Source organism: Schistocerca cancellata, chromosome 6 (assembly GCF_023864275.1).
Source record: "Schistocerca cancellata isolate TAMUIC-IGC-003103 chromosome 6, iqSchCanc2.1, whole genome shotgun sequence".
Taxonomy (NCBI): Eukaryota; Metazoa; Arthropoda; class Insecta; order Orthoptera; family Acrididae; genus Schistocerca; species Schistocerca cancellata.
In genome coordinates, this window is record NC_064631.1 from 425,272,382 (window position 1) to 425,294,636 (window position 22,255).

General features: G+C 42.4%; 1 protein-coding gene across 1 annotated transcript in view; it reads right to left on the reverse strand.

The window, feature by feature from the left end:
• The window catches only part of LOC126088361 (C-Maf-inducing protein-like), a 938,159-nt gene that overhangs the window by 117,653 nt on the left and 798,251 nt on the right, over positions 1-22,255 (reverse strand). Inside the window, exon 3 of the mRNA XM_049906499.1 lies at positions 17,882-17,932. Within this exon, the coding sequence (XP_049762456.1) occupies positions 17,882-17,932 (51 nt within the window). The remainder of the gene's footprint in view (positions 1-17,881; positions 17,933-22,255) is intronic.

The following is a 22,255-nucleotide window of genomic DNA, read 5'->3' on the forward strand; positions in this document are numbered from 1 at the left end:
TCAATTTCTACGTATGGTCCAAGTTTCATAGGGCTATATTACGTCACGTGGCAGTCACCCATCATCCAAAAGTTACTTTAGTCCCTAACTTTTGTGTACCTGCGTAGTTAGCTGGCTGGCGGTTTTGGAGCTGGCGGTATGGCTGTGGGGACCGCGAGTGGGGAACCTGGTAGCCAACTGGTGACTCGCCCGCAGAGCGGCCGGTGGCTATCGATATTGCAAAGTCGGCGTCGGTCGTAACCCTCGGTCCCAGCGCCGGGCGCCGACTGTAACGGCCGGCTTTACGAGCGCCGCGGCCGCCCGGGGATTCCCCTCGGTGCGCGCTCTGCGCCGAGCGTATCGCCTGCGGGGCGCCCTGGATTCGAGAGGAACGCAGCGCGCTGACAATTCTCTAGTGTCCCACCTCGCACCTCACACCTCACACCGCCGGGGACGTAACAAAATGTTGGACGTTGACACAGGAGGTAAACTGTTGTTCCGCTCATTATATCCACTGTAGACGGCGAACTGCAACTGTGATACACTCTGGCGGTTTATGTAGCAACCGAATTCCCATGTCTAAAACAGCTTCAAAGTCTGATTACTTTACAATTTAGTTAACGGGTTAAAAATTTGACGTTAAGCAAGGAAGCGACAAAAAGTTAATGAAAGGCTTGAATTTACGCTTAAATTAATTGGCGCTCCATTTCAAGCAAAAGTTAGTTTTTCGCTCATCCCAAAGTTTATGACGTCATATCGTCTGAACTAGGTGTCGTAAAATGTTATAATTTTGCAGGTACATTGAGTGATATTTGTGGATATACGGAAGTAACAAGTAAAAAGTCATGCATGATGCTGAACTTTTAACTACATGAACAGCGAAAATCTAGTAAGCGATAATTTCCTTTCCTTTCATTATTTTGTGGAGGGTGTCAGCAAAAAATGTTTCGTGAAGGTTTTAAATTATATGCAAAGCTTATTGGAGGTAGCTAAATACCTTCATTCTCAAATACTTCTGATCAAACTGCCCTTTTTGACTGAAATGCGTGAGAATTTTTTTAAAAGAAAAATAATCGTATTACATGAGGTTAAATATTGCGATGCAAGTGGTGATTCTCAACAACGTATCTGTTGCTGCAATGTACGCGGTAGTGCGAACGGTGCGCATAGCTTTCAGTTAATTTTCCTCGCTGATGTGAAACTTCCTGGCAGATTAAAACTGTGTACCGGACCGAGACTCGAACTCGATACCTTTACCTTTCGCGGGCAAGTGCTCTACCATCTGAGCTACCCAAGCACGACTCACGCCCCGTCCTCACAGCTTTACTTCTGCCAGTACCTCGTATCCTACCTTCCAAACTTTACAGAAGCTCTCCTGTGAACCTTTGGACGGGGCGTGAGTCGTGCTTGGGTAGCTCAGATGGTAGAACACTTGCCCGCGAAAGGCAAAGGTCCCGAGTTCGAGTCTCGGTCCGGCACACGGTTTTAATCTGCCAGGAACTTTCAATTAAATGTCTCTTTACGCCAGTAATAGAATCTAAACCTGATCCCCAGTTGCAGGCCGTGCTGGGCTAAACCATGACCCGAGAACAGTACCATTCCACGTTCATTCACAAATGCTCAGGAAAAGGAAACGTAGGTGGTGAGTAATCAGGAAATTTCTAATTACAAAATCAATTTGTAAAAGACTGACATATTCTCACCAGAGTGACTATATCTATATTAGTTTCAGTGTTTACTTTGATATACAACAATTGCAGTGCAGTCGTAATTAAATGGATGCAGGACAAGCATTTTATGTCATCTTGTATCGGCAGAGGACAAAGAAGAACGGAGGTAACATATCTTCATTCTTGTAGCATCAGGCTATGAAACAGTGCGACGGAGCAATGGTTCCTATATGCGCGGGGCCGCTAACATCTTGCTTAAACATATTCTCTGACTCGCACATGACGAAGTACGATTAATAATTATTATACAGCCAGACGCAGCACACTATTTTAGAGGTATGCTATATACTGGATGAGTAAAGTTTGGGTACGCGCATGCCGTCAGTTACGATGCTCAGCACGAAATTTTTGACAGTAATACTTTTCATACTGTGCTAAAATTTTAATGTAAGATTGGATCGTATAATAAATAGATTATGATAGCACTTTAAATTTTTGTTTTCCCTGAAATCTGTTAGGTAAGCAGCCTGCGACTAGGATGAGGTTCCAGGTTAGTCACTTAGTAATAAGGATGATACGCAGCCACAAACCCTTTTTGAATTAAATACAATTTATTTTGATGTGGTCAAGATAATGCGAGAGACGAATTTGGCTGGGATTGTTTAGTGTAGACTCTTAACCAAATGTAAATTAATGTTATTAATGTATATAAGCCTTATAATAAATGATCCAACGGCGTTGCCGCAGTTGTAACATCGGTTCCCGTCAGATCACCAAAGTTAAGCACTGGCGGGCTTGGTTAGCACTTGGATGGGTCAACGTCCGGGTATGCCGAGCGCTGTTGGCAAGTGGGATGCACTCAGGCCTTGTTATATTAGATTTACTTTTCCTTTCACTGGTCCATAATAAGGATGTCATCTGGGATGTGGAACATGCCAGAAAACAATAATATACAGTAAATGTTTACAAAATAAGAACAAACATGCTAACGCATCTTCCGTAGATCCCAAACGTAATTGCCCTTGTGGATGTGGAATCGGCCAAAAAAATTATAAGCATATTTACAATTAAAAGTGTATAAAACTTGTCACCAAATACTGAATGTTCAATCGCTTTAGCTGGATATGATAATTCTTTATCTATTGTAGCCACATATCATCAAATAAAAAATAAATGTCTTAGAGCACTTATGTACAATGATTACATTACTGTACATTTGTACAGAAGTCAGACTGTACGCAATATTAACATCTTAATAACATACAGGCATCAACCGGTTCTGCTAAGAAATTCATAAATGGAGGAGAAGGAGTTGGCCACTAACAAATCCTTTAGACTCCTCTCAAACTGAACTTTATTATTAGTTAAACTTTTTATGACTGCTGGTATTCTATTGAAAATGTGTAGTGGTGAATAGAGGATGCCTTTCTGAACCAAAGCAAGTGACTTTCAATCTTTTTGAAAGTAATTCTTATTTCTAGTACTGATTCCATGGTTTGAAAAAAAAATATTTTTAATGACAAATTTAATTAAGGAATAAATGTATTGTGAAGCAATAGTGTCCCCAGTCCCTCAAACAGCCTTTTGCAGTACGTGCTTGAATTCACACCGCAAGTAATTCGCATTGCACGATTTTGAGCTCAGAAAACTTTTGATTGGCTTCATGTGTTACACCAGAAAATAATCCCGTCTGACATTATGGAATGAAAGTAAGCATAGTACGTTAGCTTTTTTTATTTTTGTATCACATGTGTCTTACAACATTCACATAGCAAGTAGAGATTTTTTTTAGCGGTTTCAGTAGTTCTGTGGAATGCTCCTCCCAGTTAAATTTATTGTCGAGATGTAATCCAAAGAATTTAACATTGTCAACTTCTTCTATATGCTTGTGTCATATATTAGGCATATACTGGCAGGAAACCTTTTACTACTTCTGAACTCCATACAGTATTTTCAAGGTTTAGTGACAGAATTGGCTAGGAACCACATATTAATGTCTATGAAAATTTCATTAGTCGATCTTTCTAAGGCTATACTTGATTTAATATTTATTGCAATGTTTGTATCATCTGCCAAAGAAAAAGAAACAAAACAAAATAGGTTTCTGGCAATGTTCTCTGATGAAAGGTCATTTATATACACAAGAAAAAGTAAAGGGGGCCTAAGATGGAACCTCAGGGGACGCCACATGTTACTGGTTCCCAGTTGGACAATGTCTGATAACTTCATACACGTCTCTTTCCTACTAACACCCTTTGTTTTCTCTCAGAGATATAGGATTTCAATCATTTTGCAGCATTTCCTGTTACACTGTAATATTTTAATTTACTTGAAAGGATATAGTAATTTACACAGTAAATTGTCTTTGACATACCACAAAATGTACCAGTAGCCTATAATTTATTGTCTAATGAAATAAGTACATCCTCACTGTAAGTGTACGTAGCCTTCTCAATATCGGACAATTGTGACTTGGACAATATTTTATTTGTGGACAGATGGTTAAGAAGACTACTGTATATTATCTTTTCTAAAGTTTGAGAATGACGGCAAATGTGAAATTGGACGGAAGTTTGCTAGTATTTCTCCTTGTTATACAAAGGCTTAACTTCAGCATATTTTAACCTCTCAGGATACGTGCCACTGATAAGACTGCTTATAAATAAACAACTTAAAATGTCACTAAACTCAGAGTCTCCCTGTTTAATCAACTTTGTTGACATATTATCATAGCCACTAGAATTTATTGTGGACGTTACTTCTATTGGTGTTGTAAGGGCCATACTCGAATAATTGTAGTTATTGTAATGACTGGTCTGAGGTATTCCCAGACAGCTTCTACTGACAGCATCTAGTTACTTTTCAGTAACAATTACGAAGTGACACATTAACAAAGTGTCATCCTATAGCAACGACACTAGGAAAAGCAGCATCAATCAGTAGAAAACATCTCCATAAAATAGAATTCCACAAATAAAGCACTGCTTTAAAATTTTCAATCCTAACAGCAGCCTCGCCATGTTCCACCAAAATACGATATCCCGTACTGTCATTATTTCGTTACTTGATGTGACCATTCTCTTCTGATGATGCATTAGCTTTGATGCTCTTATTACTATTCACAATATCTTACATTTTTTTGTGATGATCTATAGCATTTACGTCAGAACTCTTTCCAAATGACAGATACAGTTTCTTTTCTAACTTACAGGATACCTTCATTCCTTCGGTAATCCATAGCTTTTTGACAGCATTTAGTTTAATCTGGATTAATTTGGGGGAGGGGGGAAACAGTTTTCAAATAAGTTAAGGAGATTTATTAGTAAAAATGTTGTATTTCTCATTCATTCTATGAACACTGTACCCATCACTCCACTTCATGTCTTTGATGAGTTCCCTAAATGAATTAATTTCTGTCTTACAGACTACCCTTTTCATATCAGACTTAGATTGATCAGTGTTAACGTTTAGCAAAAGGAACTGCATGTCATGGTCTGAAAGGCTACTTATTACTGTGACGCCAATTGAGGATTTACTTCGTTGGGAAGTAGCATCTCTGGTCAAGAAAACTGGCAATGGACGAACAGCGACCACATTGTGTTCATATTTTGTGCGTTTGTTCCCCAAAAAAGAATACCATAGCTAAGAACTGAGTGTACACATTAATAATATTTAACTAAAAGACACTGCATGTTACACACTGATGATGGGATTCTATGGGCATAACATGCTGATGACATTCTGTTGGCGAGTACCATTCAGTGTTCACACCACTTCAACTGAGAATCAATATTCATTCCAAGAAATTTTGCATTTGTTAACAGTTTATAGAGGTGCCATCTACATTTAACATTGTCATTTTTCCTCTTCAAACTGAAATTCATGGCATCAGTTTTCTTTATGTCCAATATCACTTTATTTCTTATTGACCAATCATAAACTTCGTTTAGAGTTTCATTTGCTTTCTCGGCAAGGAGTTCTCGTGTTTCCTCAGTGACTATAATATTGCTGTCATCAGCGAAGAGGATTTTTTCACCATGAGTAACACTACTGGGAAAGTCATTGATGTATATCAGGAACAGTATTGGTCCTAATATGCTATATTGCGGAACCCCTATATTAATGTATTTTGGTTCTGATAAGTGTTTTACTAAATGTTTAGGTCTATTTGAAGTATGTGTTATCTCTGCTCTTTGTACCCTGTCTGTTAGGTATGATCGAAACCAGTAGTTAGCTACCCATCTTATTCCCAATGCTTCTAATTTATTTAATAGAATCTTGTGGTCGACTGTATCAAACGCCTTAGAAAGATCCAAAAATATGCCTGTGACACACTCATCTTTATCAAGAGCATCAGGTACAACTTTTGTCAATTCTACTATGGCTGATTCCATATTTTTGCCACTTCCGAAAACCAAACTGTGATTCGCTTTAAAGATTGTATTTATTCAGGTAATTCATTAATCTGTCTTTCATAACTGCTTCTATTATTTTTGAGAATGCTGACAGCAGGGAAATGGGCCGGTAATTTTCTATGTCTTCTGCGGTACCTTTCTTAAGCAAAGATACAACTCTTGACCGTTTTAACTGCTCTGGAAATGTCGCTGATGTGAAGGATTCATTTATTATATTTGTTAAGGGGCCTTGTATAATCCCTATGCATTGTTTCAGTATACACAATGGTACGTCATATAAGCCTACTGGCTTTTTATTTTTTAGTTTTTAACTGTTTTATTGACTTCATTCTCTGTGGTTGGAAGTAACATCATTGTATTTAGAGAAACATTATTTACAGGTGTTATATTTGTTTTGGGGAATTTTTGCTGTAACTTCTCTGCAATACTTGAAAAATTCTCGTTTACATAGTTTGCTAAGTGCTGTGGATCTTATCACCCTCCCTTAGCAGTATGTTATTCTGAGTTTGTTTGCGTCTCCCTGTTTCTTTTTTTATAACATCCCAGACTGCTTTGCTTTTATCCTTTGCATTATATATTATTCGTCATTTAATAACTTTTTTGCAGCAATCAGCATCTTCCTACAGATCGTTTTGTATCTATGATAGAAATTTAAGAATTCTGGATCATTGCGAATCTTTTTCATGGAACTGAGGTGTTTAAGTGTTTGGGAGGACTTCTTAATACCTGCTATTATCCGTCTGTTTTTGTGAGATGTTGATACAGACATGCATACTTTTGGATATGCCTTTTCAAAGTTCAATTTAAACAATGTGGAGAATTTAGAGAATTTCATATTCACATTGGTTTCCTTATACACTTCATCCTAGTTTTATTTTCATAGTTCTCTTGGAAAATCTTTTACTTTGATCTCTGATAGATGTCGTTTGTATGCTTGTAGTTTAGGGAATGATTCAGTGCCTGATTATACTATTGTTATTTGACAGAGATGTTTTACAGCTACATCACATTTTTCCCTGTCCACATCTGTGCCCACAGGGTCAATTACTGATGCAGTCATTGTAGTAACTCTTGTTGCACTATTGTCCAATAGCGACATGCCAAAACTTTGAAGGATGTTTATGAAGGTGCTGCTGGATTCATTTATGATACTAGTGTTGATGTTAATGTCCCCACACAGAATTACGTTGACATTTCTACTTGAAACTTTATCTAGAACTTCTGTCAATTTATTGAAATAAGTGTCCACATTGTCACTGGGAGATCTATACACACAAGAAATGATTAATTTCTTGGTGATATCAAGCCATGTTAATTCAAGAGCTGATATTTCAAAGTGTTTGTCTTCACTTACTGTACGGAGGTCATGACCTGATTTGAACTGTGTTCCTTTTCTGATAAAGATGCATGATCCTCCACCCCTTGAAGTAGTTCTGCCGTAAGAATTTGCCCTTTCATACAATAATAATACTACATGTTGGATTTCTGTGTCTCTACACTCAGTAATACAAACTAATTTGCAGTTCAAAGATTGGAGCTCAACTTCTAATAGTTGTTTTTATTTTTTATTGATTGCATGTTTTGATGAAGGATTGTTAAGGCTGTGAAATGCCCCATGTTACTCTTTCCAATGGTTTGTTTTTCTTTGTGACATCTGGTATTTGTGATACTTGAAGTGTTAAAATCTGTCTTTTGAGTGATTGTTTCAGTATTTTTTAAAGTGCTGGAGGTATTCTTTAGGCTGGAGACCCTGTTGTCTCGATTTATCCTAAAAAAGATCTACTTTTCCTACCTATGACAACAGGTATTTGACCATGTGTGGCCCGAGATCCACCCCCTATACTTTCATGAATCAGCTGTACCAATCTTCCCTTCCCAGTCCTGTTTAGGTGTGGGCCATGCCTAGTGCAACCCCAACTGTTGATAGTCCCAATGGGCACCAGAGAAACATGAGCAAAGTTGGCTGTCTTCAGAGCCATCCCTAACCCCAAATTGACACGCCTCACAGCTCCATCAAGGTGTGGTCGATCATGACGCAAGAACAGCTCAACAAAGTGTAGGTTGGTGCCATGAGTCAGGGAAACTATCTTGTCCAGGTCACCACCTATGTCATATGCCACATCCCTGTCCAAACTGTTTCCCGCCCCCACCCACTATCACTACATGGTCCTCATAAAATACGGTGGATACGGTGTGTTAGCTGGACGCTTTCTGTCAGGCAGATATGTGCATGCTATTCTATATATGTGGTAATGATGGCCTCCTGGCGTGTGGCGTGGGAGATGCATTAACATCTATAACTATGCTATACACTACTGGCCATTAAAATTGCTACACCAAGAAGAAATGCAGACGATAAACGGGTATTCATTGGACAAATATATTATACTGGAACTGACATGTGATTACATTTTCACGCAATTTGGGTGCATAGATCCTGAGAAATCAGTACCCAGAACAACCACCTCTGGCCGTAATAACGGCCTTGATACGCCTGGGCATTGAGTCAAACAGAGCTTGGATGGCGTGAACAGGTACAGCTGCCCATGTCGCTTCAACACGATACCACAGTTCATCACGAGTAGTGACTGGGATATAGTGACGAGCCAGTTGCTCGGTCACCATTGACCAGACGTTTCCAGTTGGTGAGAGATCTGGAGAATGTGCTGGCCAGGGCAGCATTCGAACATTTTCTGTATCCAGAAAGGCCCATACAGGACCTGCAACATGCGGTCGTGCATTATTCTGCTGAAATGTGGGGTTTCGCAGGGATCAAATGAAGGTAGAGCCACGGGTGGTAACACATCTGAAATGTAACATCCACTGTTCAGAGTGGCGTCAATGCGAACAAGAGGCGACCGAGACGTGCAACCAATGGCACCTCATACCATCACGCCGGGTGATACGCCAGTATGGCGATGACGAATAGACGATTCCAATGTGCGTTCACCGCGATGTCGCCCAACACGGATGCGACCATCATGATTCTCTAAACAGAACCTGGATTCATCCGAAAAAGTGACGTTTTGTCATTCGTGCACTCACGTTCGTCGTTGAGTACACCATCGCAGGCGTTCCTGTCTGTGATGCAGCGTCAAGGGTAACCGCAACCATGGTCTCCGATCTGATAGTCCACGCTGCTGTAAACGTCGTCGAACTGTTCGTGCAGATGGTTGTTATCTTGCAAACGTCCCCATCTGTTGACTGAGGGATCGAGACGTGGCTGCACGTTCCGTTACAGCTATGCGGATGAGATGCCTGTCATCTCGACTGCCAGTGATACGAGGCCGTTGGGATCCAGCACGGCGTTCCGTATTACCCTCCTGAACCCACTGATTCCATATTCTGCCAACAGTCATTGGATCTCGACCAACGCGAGCAGCAATGTCGCGATACGATAAACCGCAATCGCGATAGGCTACAATGCGACCTATATCAAAGTCGGAAACGTGATGGTACGCATTTCTCCTCCTTACACGAGGCATCACAACAACGTTTCACCAGGCAACGCCGGTCGCCTGCTGTTTGTGTATGAGAAATCGGTTGGAAACTTTCCTCATGTCAGCACGTTGTAGGTGTCGCCACCGGCGCCAACCTTGTGTGAATGCTCTGAGAAGTTAATCATTTGCATATCACGGCATCTTCCTGTCGGTTAAATTTCGCGTCTGTAGCACGTCATCTTCGTGGTGTAGCAATTTTAATGGCCAGTAGTGTATATTTTTTTTTGCAATCTGCAGACTCTGTAAAGCCACCACATCAGTGTTACAAAACAAAAAGGGTATTTCTTGTGAGGCACGAGTACCGAAATATACCAGATTGTCTCATAATTAACTTTCCAACAGCAAACTTGCTTTAGAGCTGTGCTTCGTTCGCTTCACAGACGAAGTCCGATTTGCATGGAGCCGTTGTATTGTTACTATTACCAGCGTTGTAGCCCTTACAAACTATGGCCCTACAACCTTGGAAAAGTCAGCGACCACGAGGTACGTATATGAATAGGAGTTGTGGATTTGAGAAACTGTTGATGTGGGGCTTGTCTGCTACTAAAATATAAACGTGGGTGGATCTGAATCGTTGCCTTGAACGGCAGTGGTGTATTGTATAGCCCAGTGCGGCTGCCCCTGCCGGGACACGAACCACGCCCTGGGCGCCCCGCCGGCGGGTCGATCGCCCGCGGCCACGGCTGTCCGTGTGACTGATGTTGATGCTGCGGCCCTAATGGAATGGAAACCTCGCCGCCGCCCTTCTGTCCACGTCATTATCGATGATTTCCCGAGGGGGGACTTCAGCTTGAGGGACTACCGGCGGTTGGGGAAGGGGTGGAGGAGGGGGGGGGGGGTTAGAGCGCAGCCATGCGCCCCTAGCTGAGCTGGGGATGACCTCCTCGGAATTATCGGCTCCTGCTGTTACGTCCGCCTTCCAGACCTTGACAGGTAGCTGTCCAGATCCTATTGCGTAATTTACTTTAGTCTCTGGCAGATGGTCTCCCTCAACACACGTGCTCTATTCATTCTGCATGCCAAACTGCAATAAGACATGACAGGTGAGAATGTGCTTCCCTCGGAGCTTACAGCTGGTACATACGGTATATGAAAGATAGTGTCAGCTTTGTGGTCATTTGATAATGCCAATAAAAGCGGGATGTACCCGGAATAAAAATGCGATTTACAGAGATTTCAAATTACTGTCTCTAGTAAAATATTACTGGAGAGCAATGTAATGCTAAAATTAGAAATGAGGAAGAGAATATCACTCGTTATCAATATATTACTTTAAGCTTTTACTCGAAAAAGCTGTTAATATCTTCAAAGGAAAAATAAACGGGAGTTAAGGTGAATGGAGCTACCATTCACTGCACGAGATTTGCGAATGACATTGAAAAACATGTACACAATACACATCCTAGATTTTCAACATTTCTCAAGAAATCTAAACTTAAGATTAGTAGTAAAAAGACCAAAGTTATTGTAGTAAGCAAATCAGACAGGAGAAGACAGACAGAGTATGAAAATTACAAATATAAATTCATAATTAAATATTCCTTAAAATTAAAGACGACAATAATTACTGCTAAGGATATTCAGTTTAGAAAAGAAAAAATAAAGTCAAGATATTCATATGAAATGTGTTCCGGTATGGTTGTAAAAGCTGGACAATGTTTAAAGCATTGAGAAATGGTGGAAATGTGTCTTTGGAAAAGGCCAACGAGAAGCACCTATGCAGAATCGAAATGCACTAAAGATTTTCCGAAATAAATCAAAGAAAGATGAAACCCCATAGAACGCTCCGAAAAGGAAAACTAAACTTATTGGACATTTAAGAGAATACAATAAGTTTTTAATAAATATATTGCAAGGTTAAATTGCGAGAAGAAAAGCAAGTGGAGGCCAGTAAAGAAAACAGTAGATCTACTGGAGGTAACAAAACGTTAAAATTATGAGGAAAGCAATAGTTGCAGTTCTAGAGTCTAGTATGAAAATTCTCAAGCTGTATATAAAATTTTCGATGAGCCGACAATTATGTTTGTGGCAATGTGTGCAAAAATATTCGTAAGTGCTCGCACACATTTACGAAAGCGCCAAGTGCTACCGTACACATTAAGAAGGAGCAAACTGGTCTGCTGGCAAGTCAGACAGTAACAGAGATCCGCGTCTTCGTGTTTTGTTGCGAACTGTGAAAAATGGAACCGGATGCTATGTCGGTATAAGCATTCTGAAACCAAGATAAATTTAATAATGCATTTATTTACTTTTGATTCAAAAGCATCCGGGACGAAAGTAACTGTTAGTGCTGTTCCACGTTCGGACTGAACATCAACAAATTTAACGGCGGACAACATCAACACACACTGAAACTGGCGTCTGTTGCTGAGATTTATATTGGAGGAAATGGAAATAGCAGGGGAAGTGTTAATGCCATCGATCGCAAAGATCTGTGTAAGCAGAATATTTGACCTCAACTTGCAACTCGCAGATCAACTGATGATCACTCGGCGACACGAATAGATAGTACTGAGAAACTCATTTAACACCTATCACCTACAACTTCATTTAGCTTCCCTGCTAACCATCATCATAAGGATGAAGCTGCGTGCTCCAGATCAAAATGGAGTCAAAATTTTAGATGACTTCGACAAAGGTATATACTAAAGTCACTTCCATTTAATACTTACGTTCGAAGAAATTGTTGCCCCTTGTTTTTTATTTATTTTATTACTAGCATCACTTCAGATGTTATGCTTTTTGTAGATACCCAGTAAATTTCAGCTGAGTGAGAGGACAATCTTTAACAGATCTCTACATGCATATGACAGTAGCACAAGTGTCTCCTTTGAATGCCTCTATGACAAAGTTCATAACCGTTGCGGTAAAATACAATTATTAACAATCTGACAGTAAAGAGAGCTCCAAGAACATGTTTTCCACAACCAACAAGGGCTTAGAAACCAGCAGACGAGAAACCACGTTTATAATATTATTCTAAATTTGTTGAGCCTTTATGTGAAAAGATGCAACCTGTTTACACACTGGGAAACAATTACAAGGACACTTTTTCGAAACCCTGTAATTATCTCCCATTGCGACTTTGAAGTTTGAAATTTAGTTCGCGATGCCTACAACCTTCCTCTGGAGTGGTGCAGACGCGTGGCGCCCTGGGACCTCACCCTCCGTCTCGCAGACGTTTCAATCAGCATGGCGTCGACACATAAACAAACGACCTGAGCTTAGAAGTCCATGTCTGATGTAAGGTGGCTTCTGGCCGTCGCCACCATGGACGTGTCACTCTTATCGCAAGATTTTCACACCCATCTCTTACCCACATTTCACCCCTTCTTCTGACACTTCTGCGGTGGAGGTCAGAACCGTGAGGCCCAAAGCTGAATTCGCGCGGTTTTCTTGTAGATGGCCGAAGAAAACATTTCAGACACACCGACGAGAATCAACAAGAAAAAACCTTAGGGGATGGCGTAAAGGGCGTCAGTAAACCAACCTCTTCCTTGGGGTGTTGAAACCACACATTTCGCGGTCGAAATCGACAATTCGCAGTGTGATGAGCATCGAGATGAAGTTCTTGACAATGTTGACCTCCCTGAGGACGATTCAACCCTTTTCTAAGTACATCATGCTCTAGAAAACTCATTGCATATAAATGCAGTCGCATTGCACTTCAAAGGGTGCAGTTTTTTCCCTAGTGTATAGAGTGGAACTGCCAGGGACCATTCAAAATCATCCAACGAAATTTGAACTTCACCTGCAGCAGCAAAGGGTGTTTACACTTTTTCATCCCTCCTGTTTCGCGGCGCTCCTGTAGGGCGATCATGGAGGGGTGCAACATTGACACATTCGTGATTAAAATGGCGAAGGTTCCCTCTAAGACCCCCAGTAGGGCAATACCCTCGGTGCCACCCAGCCGCCTCTGCTGAGCACTTCACATGTACAGAGACAAAATTGCGATGACAGTCCTGAGCGCCTGCAAGCAGGCAATCCCTTGACACCCCTGTGAACCCAGATGCCTACTAGGAGGCGCAAGAGCAGCAAGCCTGCCTGCAGGCACCTAGGAGTCTATTCCCGTTTGTCTCTGCACACGTATATTTTTAAAGAGCTCAACAAAGATGAGCAGGTAGCACCACGGGTGTCGCCGCAACTGGGACTCTTTGAGAGTCCCTATGCCGTTTTACTCACGCACGTGTTGATGTCGCACCCTTTTGTGATCATGCCACAGGAGGACGCTTAGCAGCAGACCTGAACAAGCATACGCCCTCTTTGCTGCTTCAGATCACGTTCAGACTTCGGCAAATGGTTTTGAATGGTCCCTAGTGGCTCCACCCTGTACACCAGAGAAAAAAAGGTAGTACTGCTCTCCAAAGCGGTGTGATCACGTTCAATGGGGTTGCTGACAGCACGAAATGGGGTAGTTTCAATGAAACCCTTTACGCCACCCCTAAGGTCTTTTCGTGTCGATTCTGACGGGCGGTGTGACTGAATGTTTTCCATGGCCACATATAATAAAACCACGTAATTTCAACGCTGGGCGTTGTGATTATGACCTCCAAACAGAGGCGCCAAAAGAATGGGTGGAATGTGGGTAAGAAGGTGTGAAACGGCCGTGCCGTAGTGTGACACTTCCACGGTAGCGTTGGGCAGAATTGCTGGGAAATTTGGTGCCAGTGTGCCACTAACCCAACTTACAGGTCAAATCAACTTCTGAACTCTGGCCTTTGTTTGTCATGCGTCAACACCTTGCTGTGTGAAGCGTAGCCGAGCCCGAGAGTGACGTCACAGCGCGCCAAGCATTTGCACAGTTACAAAGGAAGGTAATAGGCACCTTTGAGCCAAATTTCAAGCCTCTGCGTCGCCACGGGAGCCAACTGCGATGTTTCGAAGAAGTGATCCTTTAATTGTGTTGAGCAGTCTAGTTTCTGATGAAAAAATTCTGTGATTTGAGTGTTGTGTATTCTTCGAGGAAAAGTTAAAGTCCTGTCACTCGAAAGAGTGACAATGAGTGCACAATGGAAACTGAAGTTTCCATTGTGTACCAGAGTTTCTTGCGACGTGTCATTACTAAAGAATATTCTAAAATTTATCTGATAAATGCTCAGGGTTCCTGTCTCAATTTCCTTTCTGATGTGTGTTAAATGTGGGGACAATGGCAGCATGTTACGCGTTTTTCAACCTGTAATTCCGATAGCCCTCTCTGCTACTATGTTGCCGATTCTAGAAAGTAAGCAATAAATTACGTCCTGTTCATTAACAGTATTGAAAATATAAGAAGGCAATTCAAAGATGGAGTGAAGGTAACAGTTAAACACCTGGTCCATGACTTTTTTTCTGTGGTTAGCCTTCGGGACTTGCGCATGCAGTCATCTCAAAAGTGGAAAGTCATTTCTGACAATACGCCTGTAAGGACAGCACAACATCGAATCCCCGAGCGGAGAGAATCTCAGACCAGGGCGAGAATCTGCTTCGGTTAACATTCCGCCGCGTCGATCGCGCATCTACTGCATCTGCTTAAGTGACCACCCTGGCATTCACCTTATATTATAAGAATATCAAGGGAAACCTAAATCGGAGTGGTCAGGCGGGCATTTGGTCCCATATTACCCATTTCTTAACCACTGCACCACCTCACTCTGTCCGAAAAAAGAATAATATTCTACACTTAGCGAAGAAATGCCACTGCAGATACTGCGGAACGTACCAATACCTTATGCAGAAATATGGAAGTCATGATCGAATAAGAAGTGACTGTGACCTTACGTGCCAACTTCACTTTTCATCATTCCTGGATTTTAAAACTTCCCTGGATTTCTAAAAAGATCATCATCATTACCGAGGGAGATCATTTTTAAAAGTGAACTGATATGGAGTTTTCATTAGTAGTGCAATTATATTTCTGAATTTAAACGGTTAATAGATCAGAAAAAAATAGCTATACTAGGTACTGAATGACGTTAATAATACTTACATTTTGCTTTTGTGTTGCTGGTATATGATGACAACAACGTGAATCAGGTATTGGCATGATCTGAGTAGCAGTTTTGTTTATATAGAGTTTTGAAGTGTTTGTGTGTTTCTTTCAAAAGAATAATCCAGACTACAATTCCGCCTTAAAATAATTTAATTTGGACAGTTTATCAGCGGAAGCTCATTAAAAGATGTTGAAGTTTTGTAAGGAGTCTAATCGTTAGAATTTGTAGCTGAATAAGAAGTATTTCCCTTGTGAAGATTATCGACGGTAAAAGCCTGCGGAAACTGCAGATGTAAACAGGAAGTGCTCAATATGGTATTGGAGATCGACAGAATGACGATTAATTCCAATGAAATAACTAACGCCGTGCACATATCGAAAGAAAGAGTACCAGACAGTACACATGTGTAGTTAAATACGATAAATCTTGATGAAAAATGGGTACCACATTTGTGGAAAACATGATAAAGAATTTCTCAGAGATGTTTGGACCGTTCTAGAAAGGTTCAAACTGACTTTACGTGATGAATCCACAACTTCACGTCAGAAATGAAAATGCACACACAGCAATGAATAGAAGGCTGTAACCTTGTGGAAAAACAGAAAAAAAATTAATCGATTTCCGTAGTAATAATTACTACACTCCTGGAAATGGAAAAAAGAACACATTGACACCGGTGTGTCAGACCCACCATACTTGCTCCGGACACTGCGAGAGGGCTGTACAAGCAATGATCACACGCACGGCACAGCGGACACACCAGGAACCGCGGTGTTGGCTGTCGAATGGCACTAGCTGCGCAGCATTTGTGCACCGCCGCCGTCAGTGTCAGCCAGTTTGCCGTGGCATACGGAGCTCCATTGCAGTCTTTAACACTGGTAGCATGCCGCGACAGCGTGGACGTGAACCGTATGTGCAGTTGACGGACTTTGAGCGAGGGCATATAGTGGGCATGCGGGAGGCCGGGTGGACGTACCGCCGAATTGCTCAACACGTGGGGCGTGAGGACTCCACAGTACATCGATGTTGTCGCCAGTGGTCGGCGGAAGGTGCACGTGCCCGTCGACCTGGGACCGGACCGCAGCGACGCACGGATGCACGCCAAGACCGTAGGATCCTACGCAGTGCCGTAGGGGACCGCACCGCCACTTCCCAGCAAATTAGGGACACTGTTGCTCCTGGGGTATCGGCGAGGACCATTCGCAACCGTCTCCATGAAGCTGGGCTACGGTCCCGCACACCGTTAGGCCGTCTTCCGCTCACGCCCCAACACCGTGCAGCCCGCCTCCAGTGGTGTCGCGACAGGCGTGAATGGAGGGACGAATGGAGACGTGTCGTCTTCAGCGATGAGAGTCGCTTCTGCCTTGGTGCCAATGATGGTCGTATGCGTGTTTGGCGCCGTGCAGGTGAGCGCCACAATCAGGAATGCATACGACCGAGGCACACAGGGCCAACACCCGGCATCATGGTGTGGGGAGCGATCTCCTACACTGGCCGTACACCACTGGTGATCGTCGAGGGGACACTGAATAGTGCACGGTACATCCAAACCGTCATCGAACCCATCGTTCTACCTTTCCTAGACCGGCAAGGGAACTTGCTGTTCCAACAGGACAATGCACGTCCGCAAGTATCCCGTGCCACCCAACGTGCTCTAGAAGGTGTAAGTCAACTACCCTGGCCAGCAAGATCTCCGGATCTGTCCCCCATTGAGCATGTTTGGGACTGGATGAAGCGTCGTCTCACGCGGTCTGCACGTCCAGCACGAACGCTGGTCCAACTGAGGCGCCAGGTGGAAATGGCATGGCAAGCCGTTCCACAGGACTACATCCAGCATCTCTACGATCGTCTCCATGGGAGAATAGCAGCCTGCATTGCTGCCCAAAGGTGGATATACACTGTACTAGTGCCGACATTGTGCATGCTGTGTTGCCTGTGTCTATGTGCCTGTGGTTCTGTCAGTGTGATCATGTGATGTATCTGACCCCAGGAATGTGTCAATAAAGTTTCCCCTTCCTGGGACAATGAATTCACGGTGTTCTTATTTCAGTTTCCAGGAGTGTATGTTCACCATTTCCTTGGATGAAAAGTATTCTAACTGATTAGCATGCAAAGTATAACTGAATAAATCAGTACAGGATATATGCTACGAAGGCCTCTGGACGAAGTGGATGATAGGTATTTCAATTGTCACTGACGTCGTAACAGACATAGCGTTCTTTTCTTTTATTTTTATTATTTTTTTAAAAAGAAGTAACAAAGGAGCCATAATTCATCAGCGCTTTAGCCACTAACACACTAAACAATATCATCCAAGTATTTATTGCTCAGTAACATGCATATCTTACCTTCCACAGTATGGAATGCAACCACTGGTCACGAGTGTACGCGTTGTTCGCCTGGAACAAAAGAGCATTTCAGTCACGGTGTTTAACTTCAGACGATCTGCACATACAAAATTACGAAGGTAAGACTCATAACTACCCACATAACTTCAATATTTGTACTACCATCTTCATATTCTTGTACAAGTATTCGTGCACTCATGGCTATACTTAACAGTGTTTTCTTAGTTTTTTCTGGAATCTATTAAAATTATTTGCCTACTAACTTATTTTTTAACTTTTGTAATTCTGTTTTTGCAATTACACAGCTGTGTTGCAAATACAGAAGAAAAATAACTGAATTACTGCTCAAGCAGAGCACATAGCAGGAATTTACTCTTGTCAAGTCTAGTTGAATTTAGATTTGCTTAAAATATGCAGTGTACCGCTCTGCAATTATACAGCTGTGTTGCAAATACAGAAGAAAAAGAACTGAATTACTGCTCAAGCAGAGCACATAGCAGGAGTTTACTCGTGTTGTCAAGTCTAGTTGAATTTAGATTTGCTTGAAATATGCAGTGTACCGCTCTGCGTCTTAAGGCAGTCTTCCTTCATATTTCCATTGCAATCTAAAAAATTACTCAAGTAAAAATAATTTTTTCCGTAATTGGAGCGGTATCTTATTTTACATCTACATGGAAGTCTTGTGATTTCCTCTGCAAACAAAACATTGTACACATACATCACATTACTCACAGTGCTTTGACAAGACAAATACAACACAAAATATGAGTATTATGAGTTCCTTGGTGGTTGAAGAGCAGTTACGCTACGAGGCACAGCGTATTTAGGTAAGTTCCTATTTCTGCTGTGCTGTTGCATATCGCCACACTGCAACATCTTGCAACGACATTACGTATATTATTTGTTCTTATTTTTCCATAACGTGTTACTAGTTACTGAAGCTGTTACTGAAGTTTTTACTGATTAGGATGCCGAGTAGAGTCGGTTTATAGACGAACATTGTGTGAATTTTATATATTTCGGTATTCTTGTGTGTTGGCGCGTTACATTGTTTGAAGTGCTTTAATATATGCGAGGATTGATGGATATAATTCAGTTTGGCGTAAATGAATTGGTCAAGGTAAAATTAATTGACTTGATTGAACTATGGTGGCCAACCTTAATAGGTTCACGATGAAATACTGCCTTGATAACAGTTGAACGTAAGATGGAATTTTCCCAATATTTAGGGTATAGTTGTGGCAAATACAGCGTTTGACTTTCCATTTACTATGGTCGTCTGTGCTAGTCTGATTGACGGAACGCTGAACGGACAGAAAATTACAGCCAAATTAATTTTTTTATGTATCGCTGTACTGAAATTATTCTAAGACTCGTGGTGTGGCGTAGGCCGAGATATTATAAATGTGCGTAGTTGAGAAAAAATCTGTTCCTGGTTATACTCTGTCGATTGACAATTTGAATAATCCGGTTACAAGTTAGAGTTATTATTTACAAGAACAATGATTGAATAATATTAATGAGTTCACTATCAAGCACGTAATTTATGATTTCTCTCTTGATTCCCTGCTGCGCACATACCTTTTTAATTCTTCAGTTAAAAATGCGTTATGTGACTCGTAATATGAGCGAGTAAACATCTCCCTCTGTGTTTCTGGATGGATATTTTATACTTTTTGTGTGTATTGCTGAGGACGTAGTTCCGAAAAGAGTGTGTAAGTAACAGCAGTAACCTGAGCAAACATTAGGTGTAATTTTTGGTGTCTCTGAATTTAAGAACCGACTTACCGTATAAGCAGTGAGTTTATTATGAAATACGGTAGCTCCTTTTAGACAAAGCAACATATTCAAAAAATTATTTGTTGTTCTTACCACACAACGTGGCAACGCCATTGCCGCAGTGGATACACCGGTTCTCGTGAGATCACCGAAGTTAAGCGCTGTCGGGGGTGGTCGGCACTTGGATGGGTGACCATCCAGGCCACCATGCGCTGTTGCCATTTTTGGGGGTGCACTCAGCCTCGTGATGTCAATTGAGGAGCTATTCGACCGAATAGTAGCGGCTTCGGTCAAGAATTCCATCATAACGACCGGGAGAGCGGTTTGCTGACCCCACGCCCCTCCTATCCGCATCCTCCACTGAGGATGACACGGCTGTCGGATGGTCACGGTAGGCCACTCGTGGCCTGAAGACGGAGTGCCTTTTTTTTTCACTACACAACGTAGTTCGTGTTGCTCACAACTGACTAAATACCTCAACCAGCTACGGATATCCTGCTGGATTGGATAAGAACGTCTCAGACCTCTAGCGAATGCATTAGAAACAGAGCACTGTTGGATGCGTATCGAGCAATAATCTGCACTTACTGAACATGCGAACTGAGACCAGGAGTTCGTTGTTAAGAATCTCCGTACTCAACAGTGACCGTTGGCTGTGTTGAGGGTGAGAGGTCAATTACAAGTATCACTATGGGGAAGGACTTGGGTCACATGTGTGTCGTTATCAAACGACATTGGCTACGAGCTAATATACTGCCGGACGACGTCGATTTTGATCTAATGAGGGCATAAGCCACCTGAGGTATAGTCACTGTACTGACAATGGTTCCAACGTCGTCCGCCAATGGATAGCTTAGTGGCACAGCTACCAGAGCGCCATCTGTGTCTATCCTTTAAAAAAGGAATGCTCACAGGCAGAAGGCTCAGTGTGATACAAACGTGAGAAACAACCAAGCAAGCAATCATGCCAAGGAGAGACGCACTCGTGCTTCCTACAGCCAATTGGGAGAGTTTGAAACGGGTCAGATTGTGACCTTCCGAGTGGCGGGATGATCCTGTCGGAGCATTGCCATACAAATTGGATGTGCTGCGTCAGTTGTACAACGATGCTGATATCAGTGATCAAGTGATCATTGTCACATCCATGGACGAGTTTCTGGACATCCACGCAGCACAAATGCCCGCCAGGGTTGTCGTATTGTAAGGCCAGCAATGGCAGACCGTAGAGGTACCACAGCACAGATAAGAGGGCATGTGAGCCCAGACGTGTCAACACGAACTGTTGCGAACTGGTTATTAGAAGTAGGACTACGGGCACGCACACCTGTAGCGCGTGTTGCACTCACGCCACAGCATCGAAGTACACGTCACGACACGTACCAATCAGAGGGATCACTTGGAAGATCGAATGGCGCGTCGTGGTCTTCAGCGATGATAGCAGGTTCTGCACGCAAGTGACGATCGTTTGCGCGTACAACGTAGACCTGGTGAGTTCTGTCTCGCAGAGTGCATTTGTCCGAGACACACTGGCACCACCCCACGCCTTATGGTGTGGGTCGCGATAAGCTACAGCTCAACGTGCTCTGCGAGACGTGCAGCAACTTCCCTGGCCAGCACGATCTCCAGTCGAGCACGTGTGGGATATGATGGACCGAGAAGTGACGTGGGCAACTCGTCCATTGACAACTTTTAAGTACTAATAGAAAAGGCCGAGCAGACGTGGCGTAAAGTATCCCTGGACAGTATTCGCCATCTGTACTATCGATTGGATGCGAGAGTCAGCAGCTGCATTGCCGCTTGGGGGTGTTGCAGCATAGGTGGATACCTGGTACCTCAGAACCGCTAGTGCTATTGATTTGTAAATGTAATTATTTAATGTGCTCCATATGTACTGTTGCAACAATAAATCTTAAGTGACTTGGAAGCCTGTCAAAGGGTGTACCAATTTTTTTCAGGCAGTGTATGACGTCGCTGAGGTATCTGGTTACTGTAGTTGGATTTAGACGTGGCGGTCTATGGCTCAACCTCTTGTAACCACAAAGGCTTTTTCTAGCATTATGAATTCCGTTAGATCGATGGGTAGCCCTATGAGTAAATAAATAACGAAATTTACATTCAAGTCACAAGAATGGTGACAAATCAAATGGCTCCCACGAGGACAGGAGACATACGAAACTTTTTCATCATTAGCAGAAAAATGAAAGAATTCAGTCGTAGTAGTAGTTGTTGTTGTTGTTGTTGTGGTCTTCAGTCCTGAGACTGGTCTGATGCAGCTCTACATGCTACTCTATCCTGTGCTAGCTTCTTCATCTCACAGTACCTACTGCAACCTCCATCCTTCTGAATCTGCTTAGCGTATTCATCTCTTGGTCTCCCTCTACGATTTTAACTCTCCACGCTGCCCTCCAATGCTAAATTTGTGATCCCTTGATGCTTCAGAACATGTCCTACCAACCGGTCCCTCCTTCTTGTCAACTTGTGCCACAAACTCCTCTTCTCCCCATTTCTATTCAATACCTCCTCATTAGTTATGTGATCTACCCGTCTAATCTGCAGCATTCTTCTGTAGCACCACATTTCGAAAGCTTCTATTCT